Source organism: Panthera pardus, unplaced genomic scaffold, assembly GCF_024362965.1.
Source record: "Panthera pardus isolate Hobbes unplaced genomic scaffold, ASM2436296v1 HiC_scaffold_1, whole genome shotgun sequence".
In the NCBI taxonomy this organism is placed as follows: Eukaryota; Metazoa; Chordata; class Mammalia; order Carnivora; family Felidae; genus Panthera; species Panthera pardus.
The window spans coordinates 77,208,087-77,229,736 of record NW_026526654.1 but is presented as its reverse complement, the minus strand read 5'-3'; the positions used below and the strand labels follow the sequence as shown (position 1 = coordinate 77,229,736).

General features: G+C 35.1%; 1 protein-coding gene across 9 annotated transcripts in view; it reads left to right on the top strand.

Annotated features, from left to right (window-relative positions):
- NBEA (neurobeachin) overlaps positions 1-21,650 on the top strand; it is a 678,493-nt gene that overhangs the window by 110,127 nt on the left and 546,716 nt on the right. For 8 of the 9 annotated variants that reach the window (XM_053900309.1, XM_053900303.1, XM_053900292.1 and 5 more), the window contains exons 9-10: positions 20,025-20,222; positions 20,856-20,989. In XM_053900309.1, the coding sequence (XP_053756284.1) occupies positions 20,025-20,222; positions 20,856-20,989 (332 nt within the window). Of the gene's footprint in view, positions 1-20,024; positions 20,223-20,855; positions 20,990-21,650 lie in introns of those variants that run through there. The other variant, XM_053900318.1, reaches the window with a different exon arrangement.

The window sequence follows — 21,650 nt, the reverse complement described above, 5'->3', positions numbered from 1 at the left end:
TCTGCAGACTGGAGTTTCTGATACATTTACCTAAAGATCTCTCTCTCTCTCTCTCTCTCTCTCTCTCTCTCTTTTAAGACTGATTTTCCTCAGTACACTTAAAAAGGTTTTTTAATTGTTTCATATCTGGAAAAGTTGAGATTTTTAACAACCTCATTTTTAATTTCTAATAAATGTTTACTATTTGATTTTTTTCCAAAAAGTCAGCAGACTGCAAGCGCCACTTAATAAAGGTCTTTAAAAATGCTGTAGATTTTGAAAATGTTTTTTATTTTTTTATTATTTTTTTAACTTTTATTTATTTTGAGACAGAGAGAGACAGAGCATGAATGGGGGAGGGTCAGAGAGAGAGGGAGACACAGAATCGGAAGCAGGCTCCAGGCTCTGAGCTGTCAGCACAGAGCCCGACGGTGGGGCTTGAACTCCTGGAGTGTGAGATCATGACCTGAGCCGAAGTCGGACGCTTAACCGACTGAGCCACCCAGGTGCCCCTGAAAATGTTTTTTAAAAATCTTATATATATAAGAAGTGTTTTGAGTAATAGAATGTATGTGTAAGTAGTTTTAAGGTGAATCTTTTGGAAAATACACCGCTTGTGATCATATTTGTTTAGCTATATTTGCTTTAAAATATCAGGTGTATTATTTAAAGATATACTATATTTATCATAATAGAATTTCAATGAGTGGTGAGACAAGTGTTCTATTTTTCCAAAGTTCTGCCCCACCCCTCAAATATAATGCTTTCAGCAAGACATTTTATTATCCACGTTCAGATAATTTTTACTCTCTGGTCTTAAAAATTCCTACAAGGTTTTTACCCAGTTAATGAACATTTTGTATATGCTAACAAGTTTTTCCTCCACCAACTCAGTCAAATAATGCTTCCTAAGGGTCATTGAGGGAAAATGGATAACTTAATGCCATTTCCTCATTATTTGGAGATCTTTGATTAGGTTTTTAAAATTTCATTGTAAACTCATGGATTTAAATGTATTTGAAGTGTTTCAATCTATAGCAGTTATTCTCCTTTTTGAAATTCAAATTGTCCCACCTTTGAGTGATGAGTTCTAGTTGGTCCTTTAGTCTTTTGACCTGACTCTGTAGTCTTTGATAGCTTCCTTGCTATTTCCCATGACAGTGCTTCAGACCCATCTTGAACATTTTGTTGCTTAAGTCCTGGAATCAGCCATTATTCCAAGAATCCTTAATTTCTACTAGTGGGAAATTAATGGCTTGTTGTGTTTTAACTTGATCTTCCCTAAATTAAATCTACATCTCCTTCTTCTTTATTGACAATACTAGTTGTCATGTGCACAGAGGACAGTCCATAATTACACATACAGTAGTCTCTGAACAACACTACTGATACTACTCTAATGACGTTATTACTGAAAACCGTTATTTTTTTTTTGTATATGCTCTCTTCGTTTTCATTGCCATTTTGTATATCGTTTCAGATGTGTTATGTGCTGAACTGTGTTTCCCCCAAATTTATATGTTGGAGTCTTAACTCCCAGTAGCTCAGAATGTGACTATATTTGGAGATAGGGCCTTTAAAGAGGTAACTAAGCTTGAGTGAGGCTGTTAGGGTGGGCCTTGATCTAATATGAATGGTGTCCTTGTAAGAAGACAGTAAGATACACACATGCACAGAGGGAAAACCATATGAAGATACAAGGAGGAGACGTGGTCATCTACAAGAGTAGGAGAGAAGTTTCAGAAGGAACCAACTATGCTGACACTTTGATTTTTAGGCTTTTAACCTCCAGAATTGTGAGAAAATAAATTTCTATTGTTTAAACTACCCAGACTTTGGTACTTTGCTGTGGCAGCCCTAGCTGACTAATACATGGTACGATCTACATTGTGAGTATACATAGTTATTATATACTATTCTCAATTTTTAAAATTCTTACTTAGTTGTAATCTTGTAAGTACTTACATATTTTAGTTTCATCCCATTCCTTGTATTGATGTATTTTGGGTATCTGAAGCTCATTGTTTAGTGTATTTCTCTAGAAGGGAATCGTGGGAGTAATACTTCTTGAGGACTGCGTTTCATTGTTAGTTTGTTAGGGGTTTTTACACCTGATAGGCATTTGCCTGGTTATAAAATCCTTGACTATCCTTTCTTTGAACATATTAAATATGTTGCTAATTTTCTTCTGGCTTTAAATATTTTGTTCAAAGTCTGATGGCAGTCTGATATCCTTTCTGTTATCAAGCACTTGTTCTTTTTTGCCTATATGTTCAAAGGATTTCTTTTGTATCTAGTAATTTTGGTAGAAATGTCTTGGTCATTTGGAGTTGATTTCTCAGATGAATGGTGTGCACTCTCGGTATGCAGTTTTGCATCTTTTTGTATTTCAAGAAATTTTTCATATACTGTTTAGTGTTCTGTTTTCTTGCTTTGGTTTTCTTTTTCGGTGACTTGAGTATACATGTTTGATTTACTTTGCGTATCTTTATATTTGTCACTGTGTGTGTGTGTGTGTGTGTGTGTGTGTGTGTGTGTGTATTCAAGTTAGTTTTTGGGTTTCTTTTTGTTTGAAGGACTTCTTTTGTTATTTCTTGTAGGGTGGGTCAGATAGCAACAAATTGTCTCAGTTTTTATGTTTTTTGAATGTATTTCATTTTGTTTTCAGATGGCTTTCCTGGATATAAATTCTTGGTTGAAAGATTTTCTTTGAACACTTTGAATATTGTATTAAACCATGTTCTGGCCTCCATTTATTTATGTATTATTATTATTATTTTTAAGTGTTTATTTTTGAGAGAGAGTGGATGAGGTACAGAGAGAGAAGGGGACAGAAGATCCTATGTGGGTTCTGTGCTGACAGCAGACAACTCCATGTGGGGTTCAAACTCACGAAGTGCGAGATCATGACCTGAGCCAAAGTTAGACGCTTAACCGACTGAGCTGTCCAGGTGCCCCATGGCCTCCCATTTTTTTAGATGAGAAGTCAACTCTTGAACTTATTGGTGTTCTTTTTAGGTGAAGAGTCATTTTTCTCATGCTGCTTTAAGATTGTCTCCGTGTCTTTGGTTTTCAGCATTTGTACTATGATTTTTCTGTCTGTATATTTCTTTGCTTTCATTTTTCTTTGAGTTCATGGGCTGAATATGTAAATTGGTGTTTTCCAAAAATTTGGGAAGTTCTCAGCCATCAAATTTTTAAATATTTTTCTCTTTTTCTTCTCTACTTCAGCCATCCCATTCTGCATATGTTGGTACATGTTTCCCATATTTCTCTGAGGCTCCATTTTCTTCACTCATTTTTCTCTCTGGTTTTTGGATTACATAATCTTTATTATTTTCATGTTTGCTAATTCTGTCCTCTGCTTTGTTCAAATCTTTTGTTGACCTCTAGAAAAGTTTTCAGGTCAGTTACACTTTTCAACTCCAGAATTTCCATTTGGATTGTTTTTATAGTATTTCTGTCTTAATTGATGTTATCTATTTAATATGACATTATCATAATACCTGCATTTACTTCTCTAATTATTATTTTCTTTTAGTTCTTTGAACATATTTTTAATGGCTACATTGGAGACTTTTCCTGTTAAAGCTAACATGTGTGTGCTCTCACTGGCAGTTTCTATTGCCTGCGTATTTTCCATATGTATGGGTTGTATTTTCCTGTCTCATTCCATCTCTCAATGTCTGGTTGGAAAATGTCCATAACCCTCTTTTTTCATTTTAAAAAATATAACATCTTTATTGAAATGTAATTTCTATACTGTACAATTCACTCATTTTAAGTTTACAAGCAAATTATTTTAAGCAACTTACAGAGTTGTATTGACATCCCTGCCGTCCAAGTTTAGAACATTTCTATCACCGTGCATGCCTACTGGCAGTCACTCCTCATTCTCATCCCCATGCTACTCATACCATTTTATGTAACAATTCTGCTTCTGGAAATCCTTCAAAGAATAATTTACTAAATACTGATATATATATGCACAAGCATGCTTATTATACTTTCATATATAATTTTGAAGTGTTGGAAGTGATGTAAATAACCCAAATGGAGTAAGTATAATAAAATTATTAAGTCACTTAAGTTGTATCATAATTAAAAAAAAAACTAAAAATGTTGTATTTAGTTAATTATAATGTGAGGTAGTTTTGCTCCTACAAGCCAAAGCAGGGAATTATGATATTTGCATCATGGACTGAAAAAAATTAAGGATATTTTTTTTTCAAATAAGAATAGGTTGTTTTAGACTTCTTATATGTTATTTCCCAAAAAGATTTTATAACTTCTAGAGAATATATTAAACATTGTTTATTTCATTGGAAGCAATATAAACAAAATGAAAGTTAAGGCATTTTTTCCAGACAGAAGAATGCACATACATTTCAGAATTGTTAAAATGCCAACATGCCAAAGCTAATTACTATTTAGTAACCCATTTTTCAGTATTTTATTTCAATCATTATTTTTAGAAAGCAGGTATTCTGAGTTCTTAAGCGCGATAGGATTATAAAAAAAGATAAGAGTTAATAAGCTATTTCAGCATTATTTTTAAAGGATAGTAACCAGGAGCCAGAGTGATATCTTTAGTGTTTTCTAGGACTTTTCACTTAAATCACTGAGGATTATAAGAATGAATTATATTAGTAATTATTAGTACAAGACTTTCAGCTCAAAAAAGAATTTACTGGTTATAAGTGCAGTTTGTGGCGAAGAACATTGGTGATTTCATATTCATACTTAATGCTTGTTGTGTTTCTCAAAGCAACCAACTCTTTCATACATGTAGCAAGTAAAGGAAAAGGGCACAAAGTCAAATAAAGATATTTAAATAGACAAAAACTGGAAAGTGGTAGGTTTTAGCAATAGTAGATAACAAAAGTTTAATGACCGAATTGAATCCATAAAGAAACGCAGAATCAAAGAAGAAATAGGATAGTATATTTGTAATCTTAAAAGTATTATCTTAATATAAAGGGTATGCATATTCTCAAAAAAAGAATAATAAAATAAAAATTAAAATGCCAAAATATTAAATAAAGAGGAATGGATAATTTTATTCTAAATTCTGAATTTTCCCTGGATAAAGAAAAGTCATTTAAAAAGTAACTTTAGTGGTGCTTGGGTGGCTCAGTCGGTTAAGTGTCTGATTCTTGATTTCCGCTCAGGTCATGATCTCATGGTTGGTGGGATTGAGCCCCGCAGTGGTCTCTGTGCTGACAGCCTGGAGCCTGCTTGGGATTCATTCTCTGTCTCTCTGCCCCTCCTTCCCCTACCCCTCAAAATAAATAAATAAACATTAAAAAATAGAAGTAGCTTTGAAATGACTAGAGGGAAAACAATTCTATTTGGATGAATTTCCTCATACAACTTTAAAATTCAGAGAACATTTGTTAAGCCATTTCTATACATGGAGCACTATTATAGGCATTATGGAACATGAAAAGCTCTCAATTACCTTTAAGTAACTTATAACCAAGTAAGGGAGAAAGACCTACAAAAAAGCTAAAAAGTGAAGTTGATTGAATTTATAATCCTGATACAATCTGAAAACAGTAAGTCCAGTGGGATCATGGAAAAGGATTCTGATTGTAGGAACTGAGAAATGCTTCATAGAGGACATAGCTTGAAAACTGATTCAGTCAGGCTCACGAAACTTTTAAGATTTTTTGAAATTCATTAGGAATAAGTGAGTTTTATTTATTTTAGTAGGGAATAATCTGCTTCTCTCGATTACCTCTCATAAATTCATCCAACTGAAAATGCTGGTTTTGTTGTTGTTGTTGTTGTTCCTTTTTGGATCCATTGGTACTCTTTAACTGATTTTTTTTCCCCATGGAGATGAGGAGGAGAATTGGCAAAACGATCTTCTAAAACCTATCCAATTACACAGTTTCTTAATTAATTAAATTTTTATTTGACTATAGGTGGCACAATGTTACATACGTTTTAGATGTACAACATAGTGAGTTGACAAGTTTATACATTATGCTACATTCAGTGCAAGTGTAACTACCATTCATCATGACACATCACTATCACAGTATCATTGACTATGTAAAATGCCGTGCCTTTTTTTCCTGTGACTTATTTATTCTATAACTGGAAACTTGTATCTTCCAGTCCCTCTAGTTATTTTGCCCATTCCTCCACCCTCCACCCTCCACCCTCCACCCTGTTCCCCTCTAGCAATCATCAGCTTCCATATCTTGGCTATTGTAAATAATGCTGCAATAAACATAGTGGTGCATCTATCATTCTGAATTAGTGTTTTCATTTTCTTTTTTTAAATGTTTATTTTTGAGAGAGAGAGAGAAAGAGAGAGAGAGAGAGAGAGAGAGAGAATGCGCAGGGGAGGGGCAAAGGATGCCAAGCGGGCTCTGTGCTGACAGCAGAGAGCCTGATGTGCGGCTTGAACTGATGCACCGTGCTATCATGACCTGAACTGAAGTCAGATGCTCAACCATCTGAGCCACCCAGGCATCCCAGTAATTTCACTGTCTTTGGGTAAATACCTAGTAGTGGAATTATTGGATTACAGTATTTCTATTTTTAGTATTTGAGGACCCTCCATACTGTTTTCCACAGTGGCTGAAAATCAACTCAAAATGGTGTAAAGACCTAAACATGAGACCTGAAAACCATAAAAATCCTTAAAGAGAACATAGGCAATAGTTTCTCTCACATTGGCCTTAGCAGCATTTTTCTAGATATGTTTCCTAAGGCAAGGGAAACAAAAGCAAAAATAAACTATTAGGACTATATCAAAATAGAAAGCTTTTGCACGTGAAGGAAACCACCAACAAAATGAAAAGGCAGCCTAATGAATGAGTGAAGATATTGACAAATGATATATCTGATAAGAGGTTAATATCCAAAATATATAAAGAATTCACTCAATGCAACTCCCAAAAAACAAACAATCGAATTAAAAAATGGAAAGAGGACCTGAATAGACATTTTCTCAAAGAAGACTATACACATAGCCAACAGACACATGAAAAGATGCTTAACATCACTAATCATCAGGGAAATGCAAATCAAAACCACAATGTGATACCTTTGTACACTTTTAGTCAGAATGGCTAAAATAAAAAAGAAATAAGTGCTGGCTTAATTAATTAATTTCAGAAAACATCCAACCTGATTTTATCCATTTTTGGAGTAACTCGTAGTGAATGTGCCCTACTGTTGTAAATAACTATAAAAATGGGCAAACTATGCAAACTATCTGTTTCTTTGACACTTGTCAATGCACATAGCACAGTCCTGACATCCTTGCAGGTAGAAATATAATTAAGATGAGCTGGATATTCATCCTTTGTATCTGGCTGGGGCCAACATTTTTATTGAGGCACTAGGAGGTGGAGGTAAGCCGAGCTGAGGAGGCTGAGATCAGAATTAAGGGCAGCTCAAACAGCTAGAATATGTGGAACAGGGTGCAGAAAAGGACAAAGCTGTTGGGGTAGAGGCAGAAGTCTGTGAGGGTTCCCTGTTCATCTTTGCTCAGGGTAGAGTTGTACATTTATGGGGTGAAGCTCCACAAGCCCTAGCAGAAAGTAGGTGTTAACTAATAGCAGAAGAGGCGGAGTAGAGGTCACACAGTTGTCTGAGTCTACGGAGTGTCAGCCCAGTTAGAGGTTTATCTCCAGATCCTCAGCTGCTCAGTAATTGTCGTACAAACGAATGACAGTAGTGGTATAGAAATTTTGGAGTTTTATTCTACTAGATTATAATTACTCACACAGATGTCCAATCAAATCATGTCTGCAAAGTGTATCTTTTATGATTATGTAATATTGATTGCTTTTGCAGTTTAACTTTTAAAATTACCAGCCTATCAAGATCTATTCTTCCGTGCAACTGCATGCATGTTGAAAACTTTTTACTCATATTAGAAAAATGAGTTACATGAAATTGCTTAATATTGGGAAATGATTGATTAATTTCATATAAGTAGTTTCTTAGTATCATTGTGTTAAAAATTTCTCCTGGATAGTGGTGGGTACCAGTGTTTCTCTAATTTAATATTTGAAATATGGTGGTTATTATAGTGCTGATACTTGGCATTTCTGCTAATTTTATATATGCCGTTATCATAATTTTTAAAGATTTGATTGGACAAATAATTATGCACTGTGTGAAACAACTGACTGCACTTCATGCAGTGAAATTTTCTGTGCTGATCTACTTGTTGGCATGTTTGTGACTATAGTCTATAAAGACTAGAGACTAGTCTATATAGACTATAGTCTTGTGACTATAGTCTATAAAGACTATAGTCTTTATAATCTTGCTTGTTAAGGGTTGGTAATAATGATTTCAGGGCATGCCATTGAGTAAATTTCATCAGTGTACTACGTATTTATTCAAGGAATTGTTCTAAGCTTTAGAGTATTAAAAATGATCAAACTTATACTCTCTTTATGAGAATAATTATATTCCTAAATGTTTATAATTAAAAGTTGATATGTGTACCAGAAAGGAAATATAATGTAAATGCTGTTAAAGTTTTGTGAAAGGATGATTAATTTCAGCTACAAAGACTTTAGGAATTCTTCATAGGAAAAAGTTTTTTAGGGTTCTTGAAAAATACATAAGTTTCAGATGGTGAGCAGGACATGATGATAGAATGTGAGAAAGAGGGCATGATTAAAGGGAAAGAATCAAGGGAGTATAGGGTGTGTTTATGGATTAATCCATAAACAGACATGGCTTCATGGTAGAATACAGAGTAGGCTGAGTGGTTTATGGTGGGATGTGAGGATGATTATGATTGGTTGAAACCAAGTTATTGAAGACTTGGAATATCAAAATAATGAATTTTGTTTTTCCAGTCATTTGGAATTATAAAAAAAATTGTGGTAAGAGAATGGATTGATTCTATATATATATTTTCCTAGAGAAGTTTGGAAATGTAGATTATTAGAGTTTGAAGTAATTTTACTTCATATTATTATTAATATGCATTATTCATATTATTTTTAATTTTTGTTTTTGAAAACTTTTAAAAATGTTTTATTTATTTTTGAGAGAGAGAAAGAGAGATAGAGTGTGACCAGGGGAGGGCAGAGACACACACAGAATCCGAAGCAGTTTCCAGGCTCTGAGCTGTCAGCACAGTACCTGTTGGGGGGCTCAAACCCATGAACTGTGAGATGATGACCTGAGCTGAAGTTGGACGCTCAACTGACTGAGCCACCCAGGCGCCCTAGATTATTCATTTTGAAGGGAAACTTCTCCAATGTATAGGTGGCAACATTCTCTTAAGTTACACAGTAGGAAACATAATTCATGGAATGTTGTGTCATTACCTATTAATATCAGTAATACTAGTCACATAGCGATATGGAGAGAGCAGTAGGTATTGCCATATATATGTTATTCTTACATAATTCAATGGAAATGGCTATATTCTTAACTTGGTGAAGTTTTCAGATGTTATTAGAAAATAGCAAGTCCCTGCTCTTGTAGCTATTAGATAAACTTAATTTGGTTGAGTTTAGCAGTGTTCTGGAACATTTTCCCATGTTTATGTTAAGTAATTCCAGTTTGGGTGATTAGGTTCTATTCAATGAGGTTTTGCCTCATTAGCAACTATGTTACAGATATCTGGATGTTCACTACTATATGTCATTACATAAAATTTATGGTATATATTTTGTGAGTGACATTTATGGAAAAATATCTTACAGAAAAATACTTGTATAATACTAAGTAGGAAAGATGCGGTAAAGATAACAGCTGCCATTTTGTGTTGCTTTTAAAGATCCAGGTATTGTTCAAAGTTCTCTATTTACTATTTTGTCTGTAAGGTGTGTAATAAGAGATGAGAGGTAAATAACTTGGGGATGTATACACACCTAGTGTGTGATAGGGTTGGGATTCAGACTTAAGTGGAACTAATTTTGAGCCCAATGTTTTTAGCTATTTATTTATTGCACTGTACAAAACTGAGAAGACAGTATCTTACTTTTTTAATTTCAAAGCTTTTCCCCAAGTTTTATTGAGATATAATTGACATATAACATTACATTCGTTTAAAGCATACAATATAATGATCTGATACATGTGTATATGGTGAAATGACTACCATCGTAAGGTTAGCTCACATGGTTATAATTTTTTGTGTGTACTGAGGACTTTTAAATCTGCTCTCTTAGCAACTTCCAAATATACAATACAGTATTGTTAGCTGTGATCAACATTCTTTATATTGTTCTTCAGAATTTATTCATCTTGTAAGTAGAAGTTTATACTCTTTGACCTTCTTTGCCCATTTTATTTATCTCTTCTCTCCACCTCTGGCCATTCTTTGTGAATTCTTTCTGTTTGTTGGCTTGCTTGCTTTAGATTCCACATATAAGTAAGGTTGTATAGTTGTTTTTCTCTGATTTATTTCACTTAGCATAATGTCCTCAAGGTCCATTCATGTCATTGCAAATGGCAAGATTTCATTCGTTTTTACGGCTGAATAACATCCCCTTGTATACGTACATGTACAACATTTTCCTTATGCAGTTACTCATCTATGGACACTGAAGTTGCTTCCATGTCTTGGCTATCGTAAACAATGCAGTGAACATGGGAGTGCAGATATCTTTACGAGTTAGTGTTTCCATTTTTTTTTTGGATGAATATCTAGAAGGAGAATTGCTAGATCATATAGTAATTCTAGTTTTAAGTTTTTGAGAACACATCATACTCTTTTCTACAGTTGCTGCACCAGTTTACATTCCCACCAGCAGTGCAAAAGGATTTTCTTTACTCCACCTCCTTGGCAACACTTGTTATGTCTTGTTTTTTCAGTAATAGCCATTCCAACAGGTGTGAAGTGACAGCTTATTGTGGTTTTGATTTGCATTTCACTAATTAGTGAAATGTGTCTGTTACCACCCTTATGTCTTTTTTGGAAAAATGTCTATTCAAGTCCTCTGCCCATTTTTAAATTAGACTGGTTTCTTGGTGGTTTTTAAATTAGAGCTGTGTGAGTTCTATATATGTATTTTATATTAGCCCCTTATCAGGAAATTAATTTGCAAATATTTTCTCCTGTTTGGTAGCTTGCCTTTTCATTTTGTTGGTGGTTGCCTTCACTGTGCGGAAGTTTTTAGTTTGATATAGTCCCACTGGTTTATTTTTGCTTTTGTTGCCTTTGTTTGTGTCCAATCCCCCCAAACCCTTAATACAATGTAGCTCCACTAGCTGGAACTTACGTTGCTCTTCCTCCAGTTCCTGTCTACACATTGCTTTTCTTTAAAAAAAAAAATTTTTTTTAAATATTTATTTCTGAGACAGATACAGAGCATGAGTGGGGGAGGGGCAGAGACAGAGGGAGACACAGAATCCCAAGCAGGCTCCAGGCTCAGAGCTGTCAGCATAGAGCCCGATGCGGGGCTCAAACTCACAAACCATGAGATCATGACCTGAGCCGAAGTCGGTACCTCAACCAACTGAGCCACCCAGGTGCCCCACACATTACTTTTCTTGGTATAACATCATCAACATAAGGAGGTAGCACTACTCTACCTGATTAAACTCCAACTTGCTTTTGGGTCATCCAACTCCTTGACTCCCCTCTTCCTTATTTAGTCTGCTTCCCCAATGTCTCAATGTCATAGATACTCTTTCCTCAAATTCCTCAACTAAACAGTTTTATTTCAATAAACAAACTCATATGTTTTATTCCTCCAAAATAATTAAATCTGCTTCTGATCAGTTCTTTGCAATGTAAGTAAAAATTCTAACATATTTGTGAAAATTTTTTTGAAAATGATTATGTTAGAAGCATAAATATTAAACCTTTTGAGCATTTATAATATTATTGAAATACATATTAAAATGTTGATATTATAATACCAAGGCAACCAGTGAAGAAGGCAAATTAAAATGGTTTTATGTTGCCAGTATTACTACCTTATATAGTTAACTCATAATTTCATTCAGATAATCCTTATTCATTCATTCATTTATTTATTTATTTATTTATTTATTTATTTATAAAATATAATTTATTGTCAAGTTAGCTAACATACAATGTATACAGTGTGCTCTTGGCTTTGGGAGTAGATTCCCATGACATCGCTTACATACAACACCCAGTGCTCACCCCAACAAGTGCCCTCCTCAGATACCCATCACCCATTTTCCCCTCTTCCCCTCTCCACCCCCCCGTCGTCAACCCTCAGTTTGTTCTCTGTATGTAAGAGTCTCTTATGGTTTGCCTCCCTCTCTGTTTGACACTATTTTCCCCCTTCTCTTCCCCCATGGTCTTCTGTTAAGTTTCTCAGATTCCACATATGAGTGAAAATATGTGATATCTGTCTTTCTCTGACTTTTTTCACTTAGCATAATATCCTCCAGTTCTACCCATGTTGTTGCAAATGGCATGATTTCCTGCTTTGTCATTGCCAAATAGTATTCCATTGTATATAAGCCACATCTTCTTTATCCATTCATCAGCTGATGGACATTTGGGCTCTTTCCATAATTTGGCTGTTGTTGAAAGCACTGCTATAAACATTGGGTACATATTCCCCTGTGAATCAACACTCCTGTATCCTTTGGATAAATTCCTAGTAGTGCTATTGCTAGGTCATAGAGTATTTCTATTTTTAAGTTTTTGAGGAACCTCCACACTGTGTTCCAGAACAGCTGCACCAGTTTGCATTCCCACCAATAGTGCAAGAGGGTTCCCGTTTCTTCACATTCTTGCCAGTATCTGTTTCCTGAGTTGTTAATTTTAGCCACTCTGGCAGGTGTGAGGTGGTATCTCAGTGTTGTTTTGATTTGTATTTCCTTGATGATGAGTGACATTGAGCATCTTTTCATGTGTCTGTTGGCCATCTCAATGTCTTCGTTGGAAAAGTATCTATTCATGTCTTCTGCCCATTTCTTCACTGGATTATTTGTTTTTAGGATGTTTGATAAGTTCTTTATACATTTTGGATACTAACCTTTATCTTATATGCCATTTGCAAATATCTTTTCCCATTCCATCAGTTGCCTTTTAGTTTTGTTGATTGTTTCCTTTGTGGTACAGAAGGTTTTTATCTTGTTGAAGTCCCAGTAGTTCATTTTTGCTTTTATTTCCATTGCCTTCGGAGAGGTGTCAAGTAAGAAGTTGTTGCGGCTGAAGTCAAAGAGGTTGTTGCCTGCTTTCTTCTCTAGGGTTTTAATGGCTTCCTGTTTCATATTTAGGTCTTTCATCCATTTTGAGGTTTTTTTGTGTATGGTGTAAGAAAGTGGTCCAGGTTCATTGTTCTGCATGTTGCTGTCTAGTTCTCCCAGTACCATTTGCTAAAGAGACTGTCTCTTTTCCATTGGATACTCTTTATTGTTTTGTCAAAGATTAGTTCACTGTCCATGTGTGAGTCCAATTGTAGGTTCTCTATTCTATTCCATTGGTCTATGTGTCTGTTTTTGTGCCAATACCATACTGTCTTGATGATTACAGCTTTTGTAGTAGAGGGTAAGGTCTAGGATTGTGATGCCTCCTGCTTTGGTTTTCTTTTTCAACATTACTTTGGCTATTCAGGGTCTTTTGTGGTTCCATACAAACTTTAGGATTGTTTGTTCTAGCTTTGAGAAGAATGCTAGAATTGTTTGATTGGGATTTCACTGAAGGTGTACATTGCTTTGGGTAGTATTGACATGTTAACAACATTTGTTCTTCCAATCCATGAGCATGGAATGGTTTTCCATTTCTTTGTGTCTTCTTCAATTTCCTTCATAAGTTTTCTATAGTTTTCAGCATCCAGATCTTTTACATCTTTGGGTAAGTTTATTCCTAGGTATTTTATGGTTCTTGGTGCAATTGTAAATGGGATCAATTTCTTAATCTTTCTTTCCATTGCTTTATTATTGATGTATAGAAATGCAACCGGTTTCTGTGCATTGATTTTGTATTCTGCAACTTTGCTGAATTCATATATCATTTCTAACTGCCTTTTTGGTGGAATCTTTCGGGCTTTCCATGTAGAGTGTGATGTTTCCATGTGGAGTGTGTCAAAGAAGTTTGACTACTTCTTTGCCAATTTGGATGCCTTTGATTTCATTTTGTTGTCTGTTGAAGGTAGGACTTACAATAGTGTGTTAAACAACAGTGGTGAGAGTGGACATCCCTGTCGTGTTCCTCATCTCAGAGGGAAAGCTCTTAGTTTTTCCCCATTAAGGATGATGTTAGCTGTGGGCTTTTCATACATGGCTTTTATGATGTTAAGGTATGTTCCTTCTATCCCAACTTTCTTGAGGGTTTTTACTAGGAAAGGATGCTGTATTTTGTCAAATGCTTTTTCTGCATCTGTTGACACGATCATATAGTTCTTTTCTTTTATTAATGTGATGTGTCATATTGATTGATTAGTGAATATTGAACCAGCCCTGCAGCCCAGGAATGAATCCCACTTGATCATGGTGAATATTCTTTTAATGTACTGTTGAATTCGATTTGCTAGTATCTTATTGAGAATTTTTGCGTCCGTGTTCATCAGGGATATGGCCTGTAACTCTCCGTTTAGTGGGGTCTCTGTCTGTTGGGAATCAAGGTAATGCTGGCTTCATAGAATGAGTCCAGAAGCTTTCCTTCCACCTCTGTATTTTGGAACAGTTTGAGAAGGATAGGTATTAACTCTGCTTTAAATGTCTGGTAGAATTTCCCTGGGAAGCCATCTGGCCCAGGACTTATTTATTGGGAGATTTTTGATAACTGATTCATTACCTTTGCTGATTATGGGTCTGTTCAAATTTTCTATTTCTTTCCGTTTGAGTTTGGTAGTGTTTGGGTGTCTAGGAATTTGTCCATTTCTTCCAGGTTGTCCAGTTTGTTGGCATATAATTTTTCATAGTGTTCTCTAATAATTGTATTTCTGTGGTGTTGGTTGTGATCTTTCATTCGTGATTTTATCTATTTGGGTTCTCTCTGTTTTCTTTTTGAGAAGTTTGGCCAGGGGTTTATCAATTTTGTTTATTTTCTCAAAAAACTAGCTCTTAGATTCATCGATATGTTTTACCATTTTTTTGGACTCTATCTTGTTTATTTCTGCTCTGATCTTTACTACTTCTCTTTTTCTGCTGGCTTTGGGGTTTCTTTGCTCTTCTGCTTCTAGTTCCTTTAGTTGTATGTTTAGGTTTTGTATTTAGGATTTTTCTTTTTTCTTGAGATACACCTGGATTGCAGTGTATTTTCCTCTTATGACTGCCTTTGCTGCATCCCAAAGGCTTTGGACTGTTGTGTTTTCATTTACATTTGCTTCCATGTATTTTTAAATTTCTTCCTTAATTGCCTGCCTGACCCATTCATTCTTTAGTAGAATGTTCTTTACCTCCCTGCATTTGGAGACTTTACAAATTTTTTCTTATGGTTGATTTCAAGTTTCGTAGCATTGTGGTCTGAAAATATGCATGGTATGATCTCAGTTCTTTTATGTTTATTGAGGCTGTTTCGTGACCCAGTATGTGATCTATCTTGGAGAATGTTCCATGTGCACTCGAGGAGAATGTGTATTCTGCTGCTTTTGGATGTGTTCTGAATATATCTGCCAAGTCCATCTGGTTCAGTGTATAATTCAAAGCCATTATTTCTTTATTAATTTTCTGCCTAGATGATCTGTTCATTGTTGTTAGTGTATATTAAAGTCCCCTGCAATTACTGTATTCTTATCAATAAGATTGCTTATGTTTGTGATTAACTGATTTATATATTTGGGTGCCTTCATGTTGGGGGCGTAAACATTTATAATTGTTAGCTCTTCTTGATAGATAGACCCCATAATTATGATATGATGCCCTTCTTCATCTCTTGTTACAGTCTTTAGTTTAAAATTTAGTTTGTCTGATATAAGTATGGCTACTCCAGCTTTCTTTTGACTTCTAGTAGTGTGATAGATGGTTCTCTATCCCCTCTCTTCAAGTCTAAAATGAGTCTCTTGTAGACAGCATATAGATGGATCTTATTTGTTTATCTATTCTGATACCCTATGTCTTTTGATTGGGGCATTTAGTCCATTTACACTTAAGAGTTATTATCAAAAGATATGGATTTAGTGTCATTGTTACCTGTAGGTTTCATGCTTGTGGTAATGTCTCTGGTCCTTTGTAGTCTTTGCGACGTTCCATTCATAGAGTGGACTTAGTAGTCATGAACTCCTTCAGTTTTTGTTTGTCTTGGAAAGACTTTATCTCTCCTTCTATTCTGAATGACAGCCTTGCTGGATAAAGGATTCTTGGCTGCGTATTTTTTCTATTCAGCACTTTGAATATTTCCTGCCACTGCCTTCTGGCCTGCCAAGTTTCACTAGACAGGTTTGCTACTACCTTTATGTGTCTACTCTTGTAGATTAAAGCCTATTTGTCCCTATTTGCTTTCAGAATTCTCTATCTTTGTATTTTGCCGGTTTCACTATGATAATGCCATGGCAAAGACCTATTCTTGTTGAGTCTGAAGGGAGTTCTCTGTGCCTTCTGGATTTGGATGTCTGCTTCCTTACCCAGATTAGGAAAATTGTCAGCTATAACTTGTTCATGTAAACCTTCTGCCCCTCTCTCTCTCTCTTCTTGTGGAACTCCTATGATATGGATATTATTAAATTTCATTGAATCACTTAGTTCTCTAATTCTCCCCTTATTGTCTAGTATTTTCTTATCTCTCTTTTTCTCGGCTTCGTCATTTTCCGTAATTTTGTCTTCTATTTCACTTATTCTCTTCTGTGCTTCCTCCATCCTTGCTGTCACCACCTCTAGTTTATTTTGCACAACATTTTCTTAATTCATCGTGACTATTTCTTAGTTCCTTGATCTCTGTAGCAATAGATTCTCTGCTGTCTTCTAAGCTTTTTTTCAAGCCCAGCTATTAATCTTATGACAATTATTCTTTCTTGATCAGATATATTGTTTATATCTGTTTTGAGCAATTCTCTAGCTGTCATTTCTTCCTGGAATTTCTTTTGAGGAGAATTCTTCGTTTTCATCATTTTGGCTAGTTTTCTGTCCCTTATGTGTTTTAATAGCTTATTACATGTCCTGCACCAGCGAGCACTACTATATTAAAAAGGTGTCATGCACTGTCCAGGGTCTGGCCCTTCAGGATGTGTTTTGGAGTCTCTCTCTTCAGAGAGAGAGAGAGAGAGGGGAAAATAAATAAGAAGGAGATATAGAGGAAGTATAAAAAGAATAGATTAAAAATGTTTGGTTAACCAAACCAACAACCAGAATAGAGAAGGGAAGAAAGAAGAGGAAGAAAGGGAAGGAAAAAAATATTACATATATGTTATATATAAAATAAGAGTTGACCAAGAATCAAATCAGAAAATGCAAAACTGCTAGACCAATATCTGAAGGTGCCTTGGAACTGGTGACTCTACTGGTCTGCAGGAGGGGCCATCTGGTTCTGTCATTGTCAATCTTGCTCTGGTAGATACTCAGCTACCAAGCAAAGAGGGGCATGGTTTGGTATAGGCGGGTCCAGCCTCCACAGTGGGCCTGTTTTCTGTTCTCTGAAGCCCCAACTTTTTGGTGATGGGGAGAAAAATATTGACACCCCAGTCTCTCCTCCCCAGACCAGATGACCCAAACCACTGTGTTCAGGCTATTCCCACAGTGCGGCACCTGCACGAGCGGCCTGTGTGTCCCGTTTGTCCCGTTCCACAGCTTCCTGTTCCTCCCAGGCACTTGGCTGGGATTCACACTGGCCCTGAATTTAAAGGATCCTGCTCCAATGCCCCAGTTCCAGTGTAGTGCCATTTTGCCCAGCCAGCAGACAGAGGGCCTCTGGCTGGTGGGTGTCTGCAGGATCTTTTGTCCGTGGAGCTGCTATATACCTTCTTACCACAGCACTCAAGGGAGATGACTGCTCTCTCTGACTGCCCTCTGAGCTAGCTACCCAGCCTGGGGCTGGCTCCTCCTCCCCATCAGGAGAGTGTACAGTGTGTCTGCTCCCAGTCCAGAGAAAGTCCTGCAACTCTGGATTGTGTTAGAAATTGGTTCTTTCTCCTTTTTTCCCGTTACCCAGTCTGTGGGTTTTCTCTTGTTCAAATACAATCCTACACTTCCACACCCTCTCTTTCTCTTCCTTTTGTCTATCCACAGAAGGGGATCCCTCTCCTCTCTGCCTGCACCATGTGTTTTATCTCTCCCAATTCATAATCACGCACCTATGGCCTACCAATTTGTCACCAAGGGCCCCTTGAGATGTTTCTGTCACTCTGTAGCCAAGATTCCTGAAATTCTAAGTCTCCTGACCTCAGTACTGCTGTGTTTGAGGGATAAGGGAACTTTGGGTCCCCCTACTTCTCCACCATGTTGACTCCTCTTAAAGAAGACTTTAAAAAAAAATCTTTTTTTATTGTAATTGTCACCTATTCTTTAGTACAAGAGGGACTGAAATATAATCTTTATTTTAAACCAGAACATATTTTAAGCCCAACTGTTGCCTCTAGATTGGGAGGTGTGAATCTGTGAGTTATATAAACAGATTACATTTTAAATCTCTGGGGTGGCAGATAAAGTTCTGCATTCCATTTAATTGAGAAGAGAAAACAAGGTCTGATCCCAAATACTGCAATTGGGTTAGCTTATTTCTAATATCAAAATATGTAAATGTGCTTACATTTAAAGGACAAAAAGCATCATCCTTCCATAGCTACTTACGTACAAATTTTCATTTATTCATGCTGCTCTTCCCTTTGCATGTGCCTAATTCAATGGTTTGCATCCAGGTTCCAGTAAGGAAGGCTCTCTGGATACGAGTTTAGAAGTACAAAATGGGCTGAATTTGACCTGACATGTTTGGTCTGCCCAGTGTTTTTAAATATTTGCATTAAATTACAAATTAGGTGATTTTATATTTATGTAAAAGTCCAGAGTTCATGTTCCTTTTGAAAAATATTGAGGAACTGGCAACATGGTACAATAATTGACCTGAGCTGAACATTGAGGAACACTTTTAGACAGAACGTGTACTGCTGTAGTCTGAAGAAACCCCCCCTTGACCTGCTTCATTTATGCATGTGTCTGTTCACCTCCTACAAGAATGTGAGTTTGGAACGTTTGGTTTAATCTTACTGTAACAGTAACCAATCGAGCCACATTGGTTAAATGATATCTTTGACACCAAATAAAGGTCTAGAGATAATTAGTGGTAGAGCCTAGATTATAATATAGGTCACCTCACTTTTAATCCATTGATACTGGTACCATCTATTCCAGATCTTAATTTTTCTAACATTCAGTTTTCATAGTTGTTAGGTTGAAAATAATAAAAATACTGATATCATGTAATTGTTGCAAAGGTGAAATATTACTTGTCATTGTCATTGTCAGGTTTATATCTGTAGCGAAATTTTAACCATTTCTACCAATACTTTTATTACAGCTAGTACATCTTTATTATTTCTGTATTCTGTATATAAAGTGGTGACACTTTATATATGCACAGTGTTTTAAAATATTTGCATTAAATTACAAATTTGCAAATAAAATATAAATTAAAATTCATATAGATATATGAACTTCTGGGTTTAACATGACTTTCTGATGCTTTTGTAGAGTGGTATTGTTATTCAATATGTTGCTATACTTAAGACCTAAATATTTCTACACATAAATATTCTTCATAGTCTTAAATGATATTCATTTTTCTATATGAGTAATTGATGTCCCAGGTACTGTATACTCATGTACATACTTGTGAATGTGTTAACAAGAAACATTAAATTTATATCATGAAGTATTAAATCAAACTCCCTTTATATTTAATAACATCTGAATGTACATTTTTTTCTAATAAAATTATTTTGTAGATTATCAAAACAACAATAAAAATGAGAATATGAAGATCTGAGTGTGTCTATTAGCATGCTGAGTACAATTTAACTCCTAGAACTGAAGTGAGCTAACAAAATAATATAATACCATTGACTAATACCTGACACATGGAAGGGTCAAAACAAATTGTTTATTATCTTAAATACTTCTGTGCTTTAAGACTTTAGAGTTTTATTATGTTACATTTAAAAAGAGAATTTAATTTAGTTTTATTTTTTCAGAGTACCTTCAAATTTAAATCTGAGAGTGACATTCATTTGGCAGAACATCATAAACAGGTTCTGTATGATGGGAAACTTGCAAGTAGCATTGCATTTACATATAATGCTAAGGCCACTGATGCGCAGCTATGCCTGGAATCATCACCAAAGGAAAATGCATCAATTTTTGTGCATTCCCCACATGCCCTAATGCTCCAGGTAGGTGAATAGTAGCTTAGTTTCCATATTTTCATTGAGTATTAACAGTATTTTACGTATTAAATATTACCAACCTATAGGTCTACAGTTGGTATTTTTTTTTTTCATCTTCTAGTTCTTTGCATGACATTTTTGCCTTCTACCTTATTTTTTTATTTTAATTTTTTGGCAATATACTTTACCTTGGACTAGTCAGTCTTCTTAGTAGGGAATCTATCATTTCTGTTATCTTATCTGTTATATATCCTTTGGAAAAAAAATCGTTTGATTAGCTGAACAGATAGCTGTTAGACACAAAAATATACATTGCTTTAAGGATGTACTAATATAACTCCCCCACATAAAAATTACTTGAATGTCTTTAAATCTTCTGATGGTATTTCTTATTCTAAATTATTTTTCCATTTATAGCTTCATATTTCAGTATAAAAATCTCAACGTAAGTTCCAGATTTAAAGTGGTTGGCAAAGATATTTCAAGTTTTTATTTTATATATGTGTCAAAAATTATATAACTGAGGGCTTTAAAAATGTCAATATTTTTGAAATTCTTTTTACGAAGTTATTTGGAACAAGGAAATAATGATAACTTATGCCTCAGAAATTTAATACACATTTTTGTTTTTGAACATAGGATGTGAAAGCTATAGTAACACATTCAATTCATAGTGCAATTCATTCAATTGGAGGGATTCAAGTGCTTTTTCCACTTTTTGCCCAACTGGACAATCGTCAGCTCAATGACAGTCAAGTGGAAACAACTGTCTGGTAAGTTTTCTTTGAATGTGTAATTTGTACACACTTAGATAATGCCTGACATCCTTGGTGCTGTGTAAATGTGTTGTAAAATTGGGTTTTTATCCCTGACATGCTAATAAAAGCTCCTTTAGGACTAAGGCAGATACAAATTTACACATTATTAAGACTTGACACAATCATAAAGGAAGGACTTCCTTGATAATAAATGAAAACATCTTACTAGATGTAGCATAGTGATTATAATACAAGTTGAGGAAAAATGGTAGTCCCAACCTTATCCTTTGGAAATGCTTATGGTTTGGATCATCCATGAAGTCCTGTCGGCTTTAAAAAAATTACTAGGGTAAAGTTTATTCTGAAGAATACTATTTGATAACAGTTATATAACTTACATGTTAGTATTATTTTATAATGATATTATCATAAGACCAGCATAATATTAAAAGATATTAGCTTTCCTTTAAATACAGTTCCTGCATGAGAACCCAGATATACCCAAGGTATATCTGTGTTTATATAATTCAGTTATTTTCTGATTAGGTTGATTTTATGTGTAATTTTTGTAGTTTCCTTCCTTTTTATTAAACATACCTCATGCAAAAAATTTTATATTTTTTATATTTAATTTTATATCTTAGAATCATTTATGTAAGTAGTTAAATGTGAGTTT